General features: G+C 41.6%; 1 protein-coding gene across 1 annotated transcript; it reads right to left on the reverse strand.

The window, feature by feature from the left end:
- Positions 1–2050: 2050 nt before the first annotated feature.
- btr12 (bloodthirsty-related gene family, member 12) lies at positions 2051–19311 on the reverse strand (the record flags this gene model as incomplete). Its single annotated transcript, XM_084542166.1, has 14 exons — positions 19009–19311; positions 16384–16853; positions 16081–16272; positions 15850–15945; positions 13031–13264; positions 11661–11808; positions 10959–10985; positions 10109–10642; positions 5605–6629; positions 4091–4186; positions 3774–4004; positions 3178–3325; positions 2693–2719; positions 2051–2604 (listed from the first exon to the last, which is right to left on the reverse strand). The coding sequence occupies exons 1-14, from the start codon at positions 19010–19012 to the stop codon at positions 2051–2053; spliced, it is 3786 nt and encodes a 1261-aa protein (XP_084398292.1). The 5' UTR covers positions 19013–19311.
- Between the last annotated feature and the right edge of the window lie 813 nt (positions 19312–20124).

Below are 20124 nucleotides of genomic sequence, written 5' to 3' on the forward strand. Positions count from 1 at the left end.
GTGGAGACCCCGCCCACATACATATACACAGGACATATCCTAAGTGTGTTATTTGTAGTTTTTCAGTATTTGATTTTTTTTTTTCCTTTTCATTCATTCATTCATTCATTCATCTTCTGTAACCGCTTGTTCCTGTTAAGGGTCGCGGGGTCTGCTGGAGCCTATCCCAGCTGTCATCGGGCAAGAGGCTGGGGTACTCCCTGGACAGGTCGCCGGTCTATCGCAGGGCTAACACAGAGAGACAGACAACCATCCACACTCACATTCAATCCTCTGTGAGTCCTGTGCATATAGCAGAATTGGCAATAAAGTTGACTTGTTGATCATTTTTGGAAGACCACTCCCACTAAACACTAACATGCAGTTAGAAAACAGTAAAAGCTAAACATTCTTTGTGATTTTCTTTTTTCATTTACAGGAATATCTCACTTATTCACATTCTTGGCAACAGTTATAAGAGGGGATCTTCATCACTCTTGTGTCTGTGCAGTTCATATGAAGTTAGATTCAGAAGCCTGTTAGCTTAGCATAAGGCAAGTCTTTTTTTCCAAAATCAGACTAAGCAATGTGTTTTAATTAGGGCCGGGACTTTAACGCGTTAATTAAGATTAATTAATTACACAAAAATAACGCGTTAATTTTTTTTAACGCATTTTAATCACACTTATTTTTGCACCGCGGAACGTTTCTCACTGGATGAGTTTCGGCGGACCGATTATACTGGAGCACCAACTAGCGTTCATTACCAGTGTCCTCAACAAGCAGCGGGTGCTGCCGTGAGCCCCTCTCCCGTCCCAAAGCACTCACAGGCGGTCAGTCTCACAGTAGCCCCGCGCAGCAGCGGTCAGAGCAGAGAGGGAGAACCACGCCACCGCGTCCAGACTGCAAACGAATGACGCATGCGCAAAGCTGCCGCTGATCGCGCCCTGGTTTACAGAGCGGGATGTAAATGTTTCTTCACTGTCACACTAAAATAAATAATAAAATAATAATTCATTTAGATTGTTAATTTTGTCAAGTAAAAACCGTTTATACAAAAAATGTTAAAAATATTCTAGTTATGGCAAAAAATGCTCATGTTCTTCTGTGCCTGTGACTTGTAGGCTAGAAACTAAACCAAACTTAAGAAAACTAAAAAAAAAAAAACAAAAAAAAAACTTAAGTTACTGTGCCAGAGTGTCTCTTTAGAGTCATTTTGCCAATACCAAGCCCGGAAAAAGGAGGCGCGTTAATAATACAGCGTCCATCACAATTACATCCAAAAGGTAAATTATGCAAATTAGCCGATGACGTCATTTAGCGACTTCTAGCGACTTTTAGGACAGCCAATAGCTACTTTCCTTTCCTGAGGAGTTGGCAACACTGTTCATTGCTTCAGACAACAACAAACCACAGTGAACATGAAAGAAGAAGCTGATGAGATGGGAAATTTAGTCATTATTCAATGGTATACTAAAAATCCATATGAAAAAAATTACTTCTCACTGTTCTCAGGTCAGATATTTATATGCGATTAAAATGCGATTAATTTCGATTAATTAATTACAAAGCCTCTAATTAATTAGATTAATTTTTTTAATCGAGTCCCGGCCCTAGTTTTAATACTTTTGTTTCTACCAGTACAAAACCACAAACTATTTCAACATGCCCAGTGCATTATTCTTACATTTTTTTTTTATAGCATTTAAACACAATATGAGTTATCTGTTAGCTTAAGAGCCTCTGGCACTGTAACTTTGGGCCATGTGTTTCAGTCTTTAACACATTCATAAAGGTCATGTCTATTTTTTTCATGGAGTAAATATATCTAGTAAATATATCTATCTTTACTTGTACTACCTTTGCACGCAATTAGACAAGCTGTCTCATCTGGCAGTCTTTATGCTACGCTAATGGCCTGCTAACTGTGGCCCGCAACCAAAAGGGTAGCTGATAAAAAGACAATAAAAATTTAATATATTACATGTGCATAAAACAGAATTATTATAACATAGGTATGACTACAACAAAATACTGTCTGTACTTTCATATGTGTGTTTTGTTTTATGATCTAGCTTTGCTTTATGTGGCTTTTCTCATTCACAGGACATATCGCGATGGTATCGGAGGCTTTGTCGCAGCAGTACAAGTAGAAGAAGGGCAGAATCTTCTCTGTGAAGGTATCCTCTAACGTGTAAATATGAGTCCGAGCTTTCACGTCATAGAACGACACTTGGCCCTCCTCGTAGTCCACGTAAACACCCACTCTCTTGGGCTTAGGGTCGAGGGAGAGCTGTAATGGTGGGGACGTTGACACGCGGTACCCGTGGCCTTTCTTCATGGCCAGAGCCCAGTAACCTTGGGTGGTGCTTACAGAAATCCTGCCCTTTCTGTTGACGGACGACTTGGCCACCCCCAAGTACCAGTCATCCTTGTCTCCCACCTGAACTTCCCAGTAGTGTCTGCCTGAGGTGAATCCCTCACGGCCCAGAACTATGACCACGGTGTCAAAGCGGTCAGGGTGGTCTGGGAGGTCCTGCCAGGCCCCCAGGTGTCTCACCTGATGTCTGTCCTGCGAGAGTTGCAACCACGGGTTGGCTGTGTCTGGGTCCAGAGTGACATCCACTGCAGACACATAACAAAGAATTCATTAATCATAAAGTTAAACGATGGAAAAAAAAAAGAAATGCAAAAAAAGGAGGAAAAAAATTACCTGAATACTTGAGAATCTTTTTGATCTCTGTAAAAACGAAAGAAAACTGCATTCAGCTTCTCATTTATAAGACAAACCCAACATTTAGAAATCATGCTTAACATTGAGACCACTTTCCTAGACCTTGTGTAGGTCTCCCATGTGGGAGGGTGTCCTGTGGTGTCTGACAACAGAATGTTGTTAGTGGGGGCCTTTGGGTCCTATGGGTTGAGGGGAGGGGCCTCTGTGGATCATCCCACAGATACTTGATCAGTTTGGGATCTAGTGAATTTGGAGGCCAGGTCAACACCTTGTGCTGTTCTTCATGTTTTTTTTTTAGTTGTTGTGGTACATTTCTCAGTAACATCCACATGGATGCCAGGTCCAAAAGTTTCCCAGCAGAACATTGAATTGTCACAAGATGGTCAATGTTATTTACTTCTCCTGTCAGTGGTTTTAATGTTGTGGCTGATCAGTGTACATTGTAATGTTAAAGCAAATCCTACCACTTTCAGACAGTTTGTCGATCATCTCATTTAACGTTGCCTCCAGTTTGGACACGGATCGCCTGATCATGCCTACACAGGTGTCAGTGGGAACCCTGATCTCAGACCAGTCTTTGACCGATGGAGGCGTGTTAAGGCTTGGGAAGCGCTGCAGAAAGATATACAGCATAAGACATGACTTAACAAATGAGAATATCCATCATTTTAATGCATATTTTGCAAACTATTTACTAGGTTTTCTTTAATTTTTTATTCCTTATAAAACATATTAGCCTGGGTGAGCCCAGTGTGTTTAAACTGCATTACAGTGCAGAACAGGAGGAGGGCACTGTTGTTAAAGCATTATATTATTACAGCATAATGCTTCGACTTTCCCATGTTAATGTTCCATAATTACCCTCTTTAATGTAATAATATGTGGACTTCATTAGGCAAGCACACACAGAAATGTCACCAGCAGCATCAAATATGAATGCCACTCACTGCACCCATGGATGGATTTGGAATCAAGATCAACACTTTAAAACATTTCAGCATAAAAGCTCAAACAGAAAATTTGCATTTAAAATTTGACATTTAACCACATTCTCTCTGACCTTTAAGAAGTGAATGTGGTCGGTCCGGGCCACATTTTCCAAATCTGTATTCTTCCTCTTCAGCTCAGCGATTTCCTGCTCCAGTTCAGTGATGAGGCCTTCGGCCCACCTCTCAGTCTGCCTCTGCTTCTCCTCGATGATCAAAACCAGCTCAGCCTGAGTCCTCTGGATGGAGCGCACCAGCTCAGAGAAGACCTGCATGTTCTCTTCAACCTCTCTCTGAGCACTGGCCTGAAAAAATGCAACAAATCTTTACTGAATGCTCGCGTGTGTGAACGTTGGTTGTGGTGTTTACATTTGATCTCATGACAACTCACTTTATTAAGCTCCACAGATTGTTTGATCTCCTCCACCTTCTTCACTCTTTCTTGGATCATCTGCTGGACGTCTATTTCTGTCCTTTTCAGCTGCGCCTGTTTTGAAATTTAATTTCACAGAGATGAGGCTGATGACAGGCTGACGCATGATGATGTGAAAAACATACTTGTCTTGATTTCCACTTAGTTGAAGTCATTTTGGAATAATCACGAACAGGCAGAGAGTCTGGCAGAAAATGATCTTGCTTGTTGGCAGTGTGACCCTCTCTTTGAGACTTCGTAAAATTTTGATTTAGAGTTCCAAGTATCCAAGTACTGTATATGTCTATGGTCACATTAAAATGATAAATATGACTAAATATTGACTTTTTTGTGGGGGAAATAAGTCACTCAAAATTTGCTGGGCCAGTCAAATTGACCGTTTGACAGGGCTTTATGTGGTGACTGTTGTAGGACTATCCAATTGCGTACAAAGGTATATTTTGTTTTTCTGTATAGACTGAAACATGTCCAGTAATAAAAATCCAAACGGTGTGATGCCAGACCTAATTTACTGATCCTGTGGGCTACTGTCCTATTGCTTCACAGTAATGTAGTGCCGCCTTTCACGGCACTACGACAGCACTTGGCAGCGCCTTCAGCGCCAAAGTGCCGGAACTTCCTTCATGCTGCTTTGAGACTGTGCAGTCCAGCCTTCTATTATATTATGTTCCCAAGACCAATCAATAGGAACAATAAAACAACAAAGGGCTATCTTATCTTAACTTGTCCCATCAATTTCTCCTGATATGCTGATGTCTTCCCATCATAGATTGTTAGCTCATATAGTTAAAGGTGAATTACCGCTTTTTACAACCTGGACCTTATTTACTCACCCATATAACTTTGGTGTCATTTGGAGTCGTTCGGACGATATTTAGATCGGACTCAACGGGGAATAGCACTAGCATAACATAACAAAATATTGGTAAAAAGAACTAGTGTAGATAATGCGTTATTTAGAGGCTGCGTTTCGGTGCCCCAGTCACTCCAACTATATGGATATACGCAGTGGTCCACTGGAGCTAAATATCGTCCGAACGGCTCCTAATGACACCAAAGTTATATGGGTGAGTAAATAAGGTCCAGGTTGTAAAAAAAAAATGGCAATTTCCCTTTAAGGAACTTGCTGTTACAGCCTTACTTGGTGTGATTTGACCAGATGGTTATATTTGCAAATCTGGAATAGACGTTGCGCAAATGACATTTGCTGGTTAGGTTTGATAACTCATGATGTGTCTACTTGTGCTTCTATAAAAATCAAAGCTGCAAGCACACTTTATATTTTAAAACCAGTCTGAATGCCAAATATGACAGGGGTTTGTGAAATGCCACTTTTTCCCGTATTGATGTGAGGGGGTGTTGGATTGTTGGTCTTGTATATATTTTTTTCTACTCTCAAAGCTGTTCTACCCCAGAGAAACTGTTGACCAAAGTTTAAACTGTATATTTAGATGCCAGCAAATGTGTCTAACCTTCTTCTCCATCCATTCTCTCTCCACAGGGACGGTGTAGTGTGCCCTGTGGTCCGTCTCGGTGCACAGGACGCACACACAAGTCTGGTCCTTCTTACAGAACAGCTCCAGGAGCCTCTCGTGCTTCGGACACATCCTGTCCGCCATGTTAGCAACGGGCTCGATCAGTTTGTGCTTGGTGAACCTGGTGGAGTGAGACTTCAGATGCTCCTCGCAGTAGGAAGTCAGGCACACGAGGCAGGATTTGACCGCTTTGGGCCTGCCTTCGCCCAGGCAGATATCACACAGGACCTCCTCCCAGGGAGAAGGTAAGGTTTGAAGTGGAGGAGCAGGAATTTGAGGTGAGGGCGGGGGTGAAGTTTGAGGCAGGGGTGGTGGTGGAGCCTGGGCCGTGGCTTGTGGTGACGGTGGAGGAGACGTTTTGGGACCTGGCGGGATTAACGGTGGTAATTCCTCTTGAAGCGTCCTCTTCTCTCCTCGTTTCTCCTTCAACCCCTCCTTCTTTCTCTTCTCCTCATCTTGCTTCATCTTCAGTTCCTCCAGAAGCTGCTGCTTCTGATCTTTCTCCAAAAGCCTCTCCTCATCCTCCTTTTTCCTTCTTTCCATCGCCCACCTCTTTTCTTTGCCCTCTCCCTCTTCCCCGCTTCCCTTCCCTTCCACACTTTTAATCCTGATCTCCTTGAACTGCTCGGCGATTTCCCTCAAGACGGTGTTCACGCTAATATCGGGCTTTTTGTGGAAGGACTTCTTGCACATGGGACACTGATACAAAGGGCTGGTTTTCCAGTATCCCAGGATGCAGCTCTGGCAGAAGTTGTGTCCGCAGGGGATGGACACAGGGTTGGTGAAGACGTCCAGACAGATGGAGCAGTGCACCTGCTCTTCAGAAAGGTTCCCAGTGTTGGCCATTCCTACACGGCGGAGAGGCAGGGTCATTTTCAGCGCAACCTTTGAACGGGACATCAAACCTGCTGTGATATTGAGGTTGCTAAGATTAGATGGGTTTCTACACTTTACGTTGTTTTATACTGGTTCATATAAAGTTTTCCAAAGGACCCTTTGATTTCAGGTCCTTAAGAACAAAATATGCACAAAGAATGACACTTTAGTGCCATCCCATGGACACATTTTGCAATGGTGACACTAGCTTACTGCAATTTATTGAGTTCAGGCAACCTATACCAAACATCTATGTCAAGCTAAATTCAGAAGATCACCAAAATCACCATGCAGAGTTGAATCTCTAACTCCAGATCTTTGTTTTTTTCATGCAAAACACATTACTTAACTTCAAGATAAATATATCAAGCTGTAAGTGAGTTTCACTTATGACCCAAGTCGCTCGCTGCTTAAGGCCCAGGTATTCATGACTAAGCTCATCAACATCTTTCCAAAAATATTAGTCTAGCCTGTCTTTTAGTGCTTGCATGCTTCTTCTGTCTCATTCTGGTATGTAAACAGCTATAAAATACAACATTTTAGCTGCTGTTGAAGTCCTTTCTTGAACTAAACGTCAGTCTGTTTTACAGTGACTGCAAAACAAAAAGAAAGAAAGTCCTTGGCTCAGGTCACTGCTCCGAAGGAGACAAACACTACCTAAAACAAAATTAAATCAACGCCCCCCTCCAGAGATATGCCTGTGCACAGAGAAGCAGATGTGACAGAAGAGAAATTAAAACACATGAGGGACAGAAAACACAGATATACGGGGACACTCACCAGAGAGCAGCTGCCGCACACTGACATATGAGACAGGCCGTGACCACTGCCACCTCCAGCTCCCCCACCACACTAACGCACACCTCAGACCAAAAATATAACCCCGTCCCTCCCCCCCTGCTTTTACCCCAGATACAAATTTATACCCCCTGGTTATGATGGCCCCCTGGAGGAGCTCTTCTGAGAATACAGCAGCTCTCCTGCTTGGGTGAAACGCACAGACAACAAAACATGCAGAAGTCCTGGAACATCATAGTCCATATTTTTGTGGCTTACAGTTTTATTTAAGTTGCATTATTTATAATTATAATTGACTAACACGTGTGGGTACGTGCAGCTTAGCTTAGCATAAAGACTAAGAAGAGCTAGCTTAACTCATAGTTTATCTTGTAAATAGACAATTGTTCCAAAGTAGTGTAAAAGACTGTGTAAAAGTGTAAAAAGTGTAAAAGAAATTAAGCTAGGACTATCTTTCCACAAACTCCCCTTGTAACCAGTGTTTTGCTAAGCTAACGCGCTGCAACAGAGACCACAGGTCCCATTCCTTCATGCGTACAATAGCCTATATATACACACAGTAGTTAATTCATACTTACATGTATTGATTTATGTTTCACTAGGTTAAATACGGGTTTACATTTCTCAGGATCATAATTAGTGTTGATTGAAGTATTTAGTTTGGATGATTTTATACTACTGATATGTTGATGAGTGTATGTATGATGTCCCCTGTAAATAGACCAGTCCTGTTAAACACCTGGAGCAGGAGGAGGGTATAAAAGTCAGCTAGTTGCCTCTGTCACTCATTCAGTGTTGGTTGTAATAATAGTTTGGCGCTATTTTATGGTGCCTCACTGGGAGTTAGTAAATAGCAGAACTTTCCATGGAATTGACCTCTGTCTCAAGCCTCTTTTTACAACAAAATTTGAAGCTGCCTCTGGTCTAACTAACACACGTCTAAGCATTAGAGTTACATTAAAGTGTTTTTGACCTTCTTGAGCCAGTAGAGGCTTATTTTCACTCCCACAAACACCTGTAGGAGTGTGAGTGTTTCACAAGGATTAAAAAAAACAAAAAAAAAAAAACAACTTGGCCCAAACTATCTGAAAACCAAAAGACTGAAAACCCATTTGACACGTGAAATAAGAGTACACCACCAGTAGGGTGTGCTGAAGCACCACTGCCAAGCTCTCACAGAAGGAGAAACTCTGATATCGGCAATCAGTGAAAACAATGAAAGTGGGCGTGTCCAAAGCGCAGCAACCAGTCAGAGAGCAGCCACAAGTCACCTGCTTGCCGAAGTTCCTCTTCATACAGGAAGTACAGTGTTCACAAGGAAAGTGATTAACTACAGCTTGAAACGAATGCATACATGAATAAAACAAGTTACCATGTATTCTCATTGTTGTTTATAATAGTATAGATTCATGTTTAGCACACTTAAGAAGCCTTTATTCGCTGTACAATTGAAAAGTGTGTCACCCTGTTGCCTCTGTTTGAAGCTACTGTGGGCTTCCATTGTGGCCTGCAGATTTCCAGGCCAATACTTCCTGTTCCCTGTTCATTGTTCACAGTTGGACTAGGAACTTTATCACAAGAATGTTGGTTGGAGTTCGAAGATGACATCTATGACTGGACAGTTTCTACTCAGGTAACAGTTTAAAACCGCTACCATGACTTTGTTTAAGTTATTTTGTATTTCAAATCATTTCAATATGTCGGGTTAGCTTGCTTGCTGCCAGGGTTTTTCAGGGTTAAGGTTAGCATTTACCTTATGCAATTTAGCCCAACTTAAACATGACTGGTCAATGCAACTCTACACACTCGACTACAAATTGGAACTAGAAATCTTATCCTTTGGCCAAAGATTCAGCGTATTCACATGCATGTTTCTTTTTTTAGAGCGATTAGTTCAAAAAAGTTTTTAAAAAAAACAGCTCTGTGGAGTGGAGGGGACACCTGGTCATGTTTGATGATGCTTACCATCATCGGACACAACCAGGTGTCAACTAAAGTCAAGTCAAAGCCTAATAAGTCCCGTCAAACTCAAGCTGCACCTCCAGAAAACCTCTCTGGGGATGAAATGAAAGACAAAGTCCGTAACGTTTAGCAAGCTGTGACCAATCATCTTTATTGAGTAGGTTCAGAATGAAGGTACAAAAGTAACTGTTTAATAAAAAAAAATATAGAACACAGTTCCCTGGCCCATGAAACCATTCTTTAATTCTTTAAAATAATTCCCATTCAACATATTCCTCCAACATGTACTGTACAAAAATCTCTCCTCCTTTGGTTGTCAAACGTGAACATTTACATCTATTACATTCACTGCTTTAATATGGAAAGTCTACAAAGCGTTTTAGCTGCAGTTAAATATAAAGACTTAACACAGTGTGAAAGTGCAAGAAGTACAGCTTAACTAACTATTACCTAATCATGGACTGAAAAAGGTTTCTTGTTTGTCTATACAATCTCCGAAAATAAGATTCCGGTCGGATTCATTTGGTTGTAATATATGAACTCAGTCAATGAAGTATTTCCTTCAGCAAATATGATAGCGTAGTAGGATGAGAAAGTGTTGTAGAAGGTGCAAAATGGCTTGTTATTTAATGACACAGGAAGTTGTTTTAGGTAAACAAAGAGCTTGGCAAATAGGTAAAATTGTCTTAAACTGGCCCACTTTGAGGACAAGCGTGGTGTTTTAAGACAAGCTAACCCATTCAGAAACTTGCACCAAACCTGTTTCAGTGGAGATGTGATAAATCTATAACCTGGCTGCCTCAGCTGTGTTTAACAGGGCTTATAACGAGAGGAGAGGCGTTTTTCCCCTCCTGGGTGAGGCAGGGGCTGAAGATTGGATACAGGCTCTCGTTGAAGCTATCTGTAAAAGTATAGAGATGCAGGCGCGCCTTCACGTCATAGAAAGAAATCTGGCCCGCTTCATAATCCAGGAAGATTCCTACTTTACTGGGTTGGGATGGCAGAGTTAGAGGGAGGCGGGATGCTGCCAGAGCTTTGACCTCCCCGTTCTTCAGCCACAGACACCAGTATCCTCCTTCAGGGTTTAGCTTGATCTCACCCTTGCGTCGGGCTGAAGCACGGGCTACGCCAAGCGTCCAGGCCATCTTGCGCGCCACGTCTACCTCCCAGTAGTGTCGCCCGGACTTCAGACCCTCTCGGCCCAGGATGAAGAGGGCTGGGCTGAAGCGCTTCGGGCCCTCAGTGTGGCAGACCTTATGCTCTTCATATCTCACCTGCCGACCGTCATCAGACACAGCCAGGTGTCTCTGGGCAGTGGCAGGGTCCAAGATCACCTCACCTGGAAGAAACAGGGCAGAATTAGATGATGGGGGGAAGAATTTCCAATGCATAATCATGTCTGCTCAAACAGTAAATATAATTAAGAGTCTGCAAACATGAATATCTTCAACTGGCTGCAAACCAACGGTTTGATCCAACCGCTGCTGTGAAGAAGTAGCTCCATCTTGTGGACATTTAGCAGAACATTATGTTACATTCTCAAAATGGTCCAAAAAAAAAACACCTGCTCTCTTCAAGTCACACATCCGAGACATGGCCAAGAAATTTTCAACACAAACCACAGATGTCACCAAGCTAACCAAGCTGTTACTCACTCGAGTAGTTCTGCACCTTCCGGAGCTCTGAGAGAGGAAGAGAGAAGACAAAAAGTCAGCAAATCATTCAGCTAGGAAGTCAAAGTCGGAGCAGATGGCACGTGTGGGTGGTAGACACGTAGATCTAATCCAGAGCTGTAAATGCTCAAGACATGTGCTGCAGTCAGTCAGCTGCCTCTGCGGTGATTCCAAGTGGATGAACTGTGGCATCAACACCATCTCCATCTGCCCAGCCATCTTGTATGTGCTAGTGTGTGAGTGCAGCGCGGTGATGAGTCACTTTTCTATTCCGAAAGTGGGTACAGTGACCTACATATGCCCGATTTGGATTTTGGACATGATGTTTGTTTTGTATTAGACGATGGAGGTTGGGTTTTGCTGTTAATGTAACTGCACAGAGAACAAGCCTGATTTATGTGATTGATTTTCTATTGATAGGAACAACATAAATCAACCAAAGCCTTTGAAATACTAAGTATTTTCTTTTAGTTTTCTGACTTTTATTTTAAAAGTATGCGTTTTTTTTGGTGGTGTTGCATATAGCTACAATACTACAAGGTTTTTATTTCAATTTGTCCCTCCCTGCCTCAGTCATATTCTTCACCAATATACTTACACAGTATGTATTGCTGCAAACTCCATATCAATGACTGTGTTTAATCATTCTTTAAGTGCATAGTAACTTTGGCTTGTTGCCCTCACCTTTCCCGTACAGTCTTTTAAGCTCCTCCTGGCACTTGTCGATGAGGTTGCTGACGGAGGAGCGGATGGTTCCCAGATAGAGGTCGGTGTTGATGCTGACCGCGGACCAGTCAGTGGGCTCGGGCGGGGGTGACAGCGTCGCCAGGCTCTAAGGGAAAACAGATGAAGGAGGTTGTGCAAGGTAAGGTGAGATGAAAATTTAATGACACCTCAGAGGAAACAAAGTCTGAAAAGAACACATCAAACATGATGCTGATGACTGTGCTGTCAAATTTCTGTTCCTGTAATGCACAACAGAGACGGAGCACTCGGCACATTATCAATTTGAGAGAAAACTATAATAGCATCCAGTAGAAGAAATTGTCCAGATAGGCAGTTTTACTGAAGAGACAGAGGCACAGAATGTATTTGTCTATACTGTCAGCTTGTGTTTGGGCATGTGATGCAGGATGCCTTCAAACTATGCAGAAAAATTCTGAACTAGCAACTTCAAAGGCGTCTTTCATGTAAGAAGGAATCCCCATTTATTCATGTAAACAGTTTGGGATGAAATCACGAGGGAGAGGCTTGCTTTTGATGTTGTGGCTCAAATCTCCCAGCAACCGCAGATGGTGCAGCCATGAAAGTTCATGGATAATTGACTTTCTTATTAACGTAATTTTCACAATAGAAAAAAAAAAAAATTAAAGATACATTCAGAAATATAAATTTTTTACTATTACTGTAGGTTCTTAGACACATCAGCCTTGTGATAAATAATCTACTTCACTGTGTCCTAAATGCATATTAATAGGTTGTGTTTTGAGCAAGTGGAAACCTCTGGGGCTGGAAAATGACTGAAGACTGCAGTTCCGCTATTCGCCGCTTGAGGCTCCAAAAGCGAGTCAATGTCTTTACAGCAGAAATAAACAGGTTTTCAGTCTGGAACAAAAACAAACGGGTTTGGGCTCTATTCTATCTTGAGGAGAAAGACGAAAAGGAAGAGAAAAAGGAGGAGGAGAAGGAGAAAGAAGATGAGGAAGAGGAAGGAGAAGCAGGAGGAGGGGATGAATAGAAGGGGGAGGGAGAGAAGAAAGAGAAAAGGGGGGAGGAGGAGGAGGATAAAGAGAAAAGGAGGAAGTAATATACATAATTTGCACGTTAAAATTATATCAAGGCTTAAACTGACGCATAATTAGGATTGTGGCTACACAGATTATACTCCTCAGGTTGTACGACTAGAGAAAAATGGGTAAACTTCATTAATCATTTGACAACAACAATTGTCGCCATTAATGAACGCAAAAAATAGGAAGCAATGATATGCCACCAGAACATAAAAACGTTCAACATGTCACAGATTTTGTCAAACAATTAAAAGTCTACATTACCTGAAGAAAAGCCACTTTGTCCTGCTTGTGCGCGCAGGCCTCCAGCTCGTTGCTCCTCCTCTTCAGCTGGCTCAGTTCGTTCTCCAAACCTCGGGCCAGCTCCTGGGCATGGCGCTCGGCCTCGCGCTGCCTCATGGCGATCAGCTCCACCAGCTCCGCCTGACTCTGCTCCACCAGGCGCTGAAGCTCGGCGTACACCTGCCAGCTCTCCTCCAGCTCCTTCTGAGAGCTGGCCTGCGGAGGAGGTGGCGAGAGGTGTCACAGGTACGAATTCAAGTCAACGTCAGCTCTGAGAGGTCGTCGCATCCTACTCATAGCCAAGTCCAAAAGATTTAAAGAGAAATCAACAATATTTGCTTGAGTTCTTTTAACACATTAAACAGTCATCTGGTTGTTGGCTGTAGCCTCCGTGGTGTGTTTAATTGCAACTTTTTGGTCTAGACTGAGGCGACATGAGGCAACGTCCCACTTGACTTTTGTTGTTCTATAATCTGGGTTTGGCTCTAAACATGATATGATGTACTTGATAGCGAGTGTCTAATGAAATGATTATAGAAATTGCATTATGGGTAATGGGTTACAGTGGAGCGTGGCTTACATTACAGACTAATACTTATTTCAGCATCTACTGCTTCAGCTTAGACCATTCCTTTTTAAATCTCTCTCTCTCTAAGTCCATCAGCTATTTGGAATTATTAGAAGAAATTGCTCTAGTGTCGGTGCAGAATCAAGTTCTTAGCACCAAGGTATTGGATTTTAAAACCTCGCAGGTAAAGAGGGAAGTCATCTGTTTAATTCCTTTGCACAGATTTTTGCTTACTTATCTTCTTGTGCTGTTTTTAGTTTAAGATCTGCATTTGTTTGTTCCTTTTCCGCGTGACACTCAAGGGTAACATTCCTGCAACCTCAAGTGCATCTCCGCCTCGACATGTTATGCAAACATTTCACCCAACAGCAGTTTTTCACATATCTGGAACAATCTTTTGGGGAAAACCTAACGTCTGCTCCAACTCTTTTAAATTTAATTTAAGCTTTCTGCCACTGAAGTTGGGATCTAGTCATTGAGTCGTACTACACCTAAATTGCACTGTTATTTTCATTCTCTGATTTCATCATTGTTATTTAATGTTGGCCCAGTTTTCCTCTTCTGTTTCATTTTGCCCTGAACAATCTTTTTATTTTACGTAGAAATCTTAATGCCTTTTAATGTTGGTGCAGCAGTTGCAGTTGTTTTGTTGCTGAAAGGTACGAAACTTGCCCAGCCCAATTTCTTCCCCTCCCGTAGGCAGATTTAGAGGTCTAGACATCAGATAAAATATTTAAAACCAGTTAGAGAACAAATAAACCTGTGTAGTGCTTCAGTTTCACAAATCTCAGCCCTTTTCATATCAACTGTTTTCCGAGTGGCCCACAAAGAGCCTGTCTGCCACTTGAAAAACTGGACCAGCGAGTTCTGTCGCCGCCCAGCCATGTACAAGAAACCACCTGTTCCAGCATAAGTTTCAACTTTACCCTACAATTTGGAGGAATAATTTAAATGCCACAACAAAAACCATTCAATACGCTGGATGGACAAAAAGATTAATATTTTTGGGGGGGCTGTTTATTTGTTAATATTTATTATTTTCCTTTCAGTATCTTTATGTGCTGCTTCGATCTGTAGCAACCAGTTGGGCCCACCCACAGCACCATGCGCCTGTGCCGTCATGTGTTTGAGCCGTAAACACACACTTATGTAGACATCCTGATATTCAACCCCCTTGTAACTGAACCCTTGTTGTGTTTGTAAAATGTCACCAAACAGGAAACCAAGAGTAGCAGTGAACCTGGGAAAATGTTGCGTATCAGACAAAATACATAGAGGGAAAAAAACACATCTTGTGTGTTACGGTTGCTATTCAACAAATTTAAAAGTCAGCATGACTTCAACTTCTTAGTGTAAAATTTAAAATATAGGCCGCCCAGTTATATTTCACTTGAAGCCTGATTAAGTTTTGGCACACTCTCACTGCTCTACTTATTTGATTGAATGGGGAAAAAAACATTCAAGCATGTTTCCACTTTTCACTTCCAGGTGTGTTTCACTACAGTGAGGCTGTAGGTAAAAGCAGGGTGTGAAAAGCTGTAGGTAAATGTTTACACCAGCCTCACTGGTTAGACGGCCTCAGACGTAACGTGTTTACACAGTGGAAAAAAAGAGCCACATTTGGCGGCTGCCTTCTCTACTGCTGCAGGACACGAGGATGTGGGAAGGATGTGGTAAACTTCCCGCACAAATAGGTTTTATATTCAAATAAAGATAAATATATGTTATGGAGGATACCTCACCCTTGAACTGGATCACTGAGCCACTTCAAGTGCAAATAAGGCTTCTGGGCACGAGAAGCACCACGTTGGAGCCGACTTGGTAAATATTTACAAGGCAGTGTGAAACCATTTGTAACAGCAACGCACCCGACTCTCTTTCAAACACAAGTTAAGAATTAACAGCATGCTCAGATTTACTCTAAACTAGAAAGCTGATTATTTGGGTATTGATCTTTCTGCACCATCCACCTCTGCTAAGATTTACTGCACCCACAATTAATGTACAGTATAGCCGTATATATGTTTGACCAATGCCACTCTGGTAGGCTTGGGAAAGCCACCCGAAAATGTTCCTAATGTAATATAATTTTAATAGAAATCATTAAAAATGAAGATTAGTAGCTTACGTTCTTAATGAGATCAATATTATTTTTAACCTCCTTAAAACTGACATAAAAACTTAAAACACATAGTTACACAGGAGTAGTTATGTCAGTGTTCATTGAACTTACCTTGATGACCTTAATGGATTGTTTGATCTCCTCCAGTTTCTTGGATCTCTCTTTGATCAAATGTTTCAGCTCTGACCTCTTCTTTCCCAGAGTGCCCTGTAATGCAACATATGGAAAATCACCAAACTTCATATCGTGACAATTGCATGACTGTCACCGAGGCATTCAGTTGGAGTATAATTTAAAAGTTACAATCGCAACATTCATCTCCTCCTCATCATATCAACTCACCATCCTCTTTTTATACTCGTGGTCGACAGAGACGATGGCGTGGGATTTGTGCGTGGCCTCGGCGCAGGCGGTGCAGATGCAGATGTGGTCAGTGCGGCAGTATGCGTCCAGAAGACGTTCGTGTTTCTTGCAGATCTTCTCCTCCAGGTTGAAAGTGGGTTCAATCAGACGATGAGACATTAGAGATTTGACCTGCAATGGTGTGAGAAGGAAGGGAAACATAAGACATCCACAGACAAGGTTAGAAATCTAGTTCAAATACCAAAACCCTAAAAAAAATCAAAAAAACAAAAAAACTCGAACCTTCTTGTGATGCCTGAGGTGGGTCTCGCAGTACGACCCGGGGCAGTTCACGCAGGATTTCAGTGCCTTTAACTTCTTTCCAATACAGGCATCACAGGGCACCTCCCCGGGCCGGGCGAACTCCCCGGTGTCCAGCCCCGAAGAGCTGCTGTGGCCCGTATCTGATGCCAGGTTCAGCGTGGATCCCCGCACGGCCGCCCCCTCGGCTCCCCCTCCTGCCACCATCAACCCCTGGAACTGGGAAGATATTTCAGCCAATACCCGGTTGACGCTCATCTCAGGTCTTTTGCTGTAGTTTTTCTTGCACATGGGGCACTGGAACTTCTTGCTGTGGTTCCAGTAGCCCTGCAGGCAGGCCTTGCAGAAGCTGTGGCCACATGGTGTGGAGACAGGCTCCACGAACACCTCCAGACAGATGGAGCAGGTGAACTGTTCCTCAGAGAGGACCTGTCCTCCTGGAGAGCTGATGCCTGATGGTTAGAGAGAAATAGAAGAAAGGTAAATGGATACCAATTATAGCAAATCATATGTAGACTTTAGATTTCTTTGACCATCAACATGTTTCACCACTCATCCAAGAGGCTCATTTGGATGACTGAGGGGAGTCCAAGAGGTACTTTTTGCTTGTTTTTATCTCAGCTTCAATCCTAATTAGATAACAGCATTTGTCTTACCTAACAATGGAGCTTTGAGCATACCGTATCAGGCAGGTCAAAGTCACACCCAATTACATCAACTGATAGTTAATCTATAAACCAGTCGACATCCGCAAAGGCACCTATTGGCAAGTGGTATTCCAGGCACCCTTAACTTGCCTAGCTTTGCTGTTTACTCTGCATGCCACTTTGCAACCCAACTCCACCCAGCACCTCCTTTTTTTATGCTTTTTCTGTCTTAATCAAGGTTAATGTCTGTGTCATTGATGCCTGTTCTACTATGTATCCTTGAGGTTTTTCTATTGCTCCATGTGCCGTTCCACATGTTTACGTAAGCTCCAACAACCATTACTGCTAAAAATATTTTACTGCTAATGCAAATTCTTTTGACGGCTTGTCTCTGGACGGTTGGTTCTTGGCGTTTCAAGGTACTTGAATAACCGAGCAATGCAACTTTTGATGCGACTTGTCTTCTTACGAAGTTACTGCAATTAATACAAAACTCTTCTTGTAGGCTTTTAATATGTGAGAAGTGATCACATCACACCTATCTTTACTGCCCTTAATGGATGACTTTAGGGTTTTATTGCTCCTTTTTAAAGCCTCCTGCAAGGAACCTTGACTGGTCACTAAAGTGGCCGAGGCTTTGCTGTTCAGGCCCCTCCATTGTGGAACTCCTTGCATAGGGCTACGAGGATGGATTCTCATTGTCTGCTTTTAAATATCTTCTCAAGTCATACTGATCTTAACCTAATTATCTTATCCCAGAGCAAAGTGCAGACATAGTTAAGAGTTGTTTCATAGTTGTGGGTTGCTGTTGTTTTTTTTACTTTTGGGTTACATGTGACGCACTCGGATAGTCATGTCAGAGGAATGGATGTGGGAACTGGTGTGAAAATGCAGAAATAAGTTTGAAGACGGCAGCTTAAATCCTAAGAATGACCCGTTAAAGAGTAAATACGTGTTGTTGTGCTGACTCTGACTATTTGTTTTGTGATATAAGCCAATAGAAAGCTTGCATCGTGTCATGAAGACGCACATAGGAGAATAGAGAACATGATTCACGGTCATTGTTCGCACCGCTTTACCTTTATCTTTTTTTGACTTTGACGATGTACTCCCTGATTTTGTCAACCTCAAATCCGAAAAGTGACTTACCACAGCATCAACAATAAGAGGGGATTGCCAAAAGAGAATTAAAATGAGATGTTGTAAAATAATGGACACAGTGAAGAGGGTAAATAGAAGATGAACTTAACATAAATACTGTATAGTGCTAATGAAGGGTGATGGAATGAGGATAAGTCGTTACAATCACGTTTCCGCACTTGTTTCAGAGGACAATGTTTTGAATACATAACAGCTAGCTGACATATAGTTACATACACACACACACAAACACAAAACACAAGAACCTATCAGGAAGTGTCAATAAAAGCATCATTGTTTCCATTGGTGGGTGAGAAATATCTAAGGAATGCAGAAACTCAGGACTTTCTGCAACAGGTTCAAAAGAAAACACAGCTCAAGCTGGGAATTTCTACTGTAGAAGCTCCAGCAATCAGACACTGCCGCTTCTATTTCTGACTAAACTTCTGTTTAAACCCAGATTAGAACAGTTCAGATTAGAACTATACTGTCACATCGTGTCACATCGTGTCAGGAGATTATTAAGAAAACATCAGCTCAGTAAATGAGCAGCTGTTGAATGTTTTATTCAAGATCTACAAATACCTACTCTCAAATTTAGTACCATTTTAGTATATGACTCAAAGACACATTTTCTTGTAGCCAAATATGCGTACTGTCAGTATGTACCTCTCCTACTCTACATACTGCACAAAAAGTTGACTGAAAATAGTATTTACAAAACGTGACATGTCCTGGAGCAAAAAGAAGGTTTAGGGAAAACAACTAAGCTCAGTTAAACGAAAGGAACTAAGAACATGTAAGAAAAAATGCAACTCACTCATGTTTTCGTCTGACGTAGAGCAGTGTAGTCCTTGGGTTTGTGCACTTGTGCTGTGAATCACTCAGAGTCAGGTGTTGATCTCTTCCTGAAACCTGCTGCGTCCCTCCCACTTTCAGTGTGACACACCCAAACCTCCACACATGCCCTCCCATTGTTATCTCTCTCTTATTTCTGCGGCTGTGTAAATATGCAAAGGTCTCAGACCAAAGGAAAAGGGATTGTGCTCTCCTCATCTCAATAGGTCTTTTCATGAAAAGGCTAACGGCTGTGGGGCCATTAAACAACAAAAATAACGTTGTGGAATTAAAATGGCAGTTTCTGCCTTTCTAAAAGATGGTTAAAACAAAACTCTTACTTTAATAAGCCTAGTTATTTCTCTCTTTTTCAGAAAAAAATGCATGAATCAAGAAAACCTGGTGACTTGTATTTATATAATTTATGAAACTGCGGGAACCTCTCAAAGGGATCAGTAAAGTTGTCTATCTATCTATCTATCTATGAAATTAATTTTTTTAATCAAACTCTGACCTCATTTTTGTACCTATTTATAATCTTGTCACTGTAATTTTTTTATTTGTGTCACCATTATCTTTCACGTTATGGCTATTTAAGGTTCACGCCATGATTTAATGACCACAAAATGATAAAAAAAAAAAATAGAACAGAGTACAATACAATGCAATAGAAGGATGGAAAAACTCCAAATCAAAATTTATTTATATGGGGTAATAGAAAACAATACATGATAAAAATAATAATAATAATAATCTTATCATATGTATTGTGTATTTTACAAAGTTTTTGTAAAATACACAAAATGTTCATAAAACACAATAATTAGCCACATTACAGTAGTTAGGCCGTAGACTGACGGTGACTTCCTGGAGTTACCACTGGTTGCCTGGCAACAGAAAAAAACTGTGGGGCTGTTTTCCCCATTTTTCCAGTCTTTCTTCTAAATTAAGCATTTGAACTTAAATATGTTTCATTGGATATTGTGTCCACATATGTGCCACAGTATATATAAGACTGAATCATGATTACAATATTTAAGACTCATAAATACAATAAATTACATTATTTTCTCTTCTCATTGACCTGAAGGGAATAAAA

This window comes from Chelon labrosus (genome assembly GCF_963514085.1).
Source record: "Chelon labrosus genome assembly, chromosome: 1".
NCBI classification, from domain to species: Eukaryota; Metazoa; Chordata; class Actinopteri; order Mugiliformes; family Mugilidae; genus Chelon; species Chelon labrosus.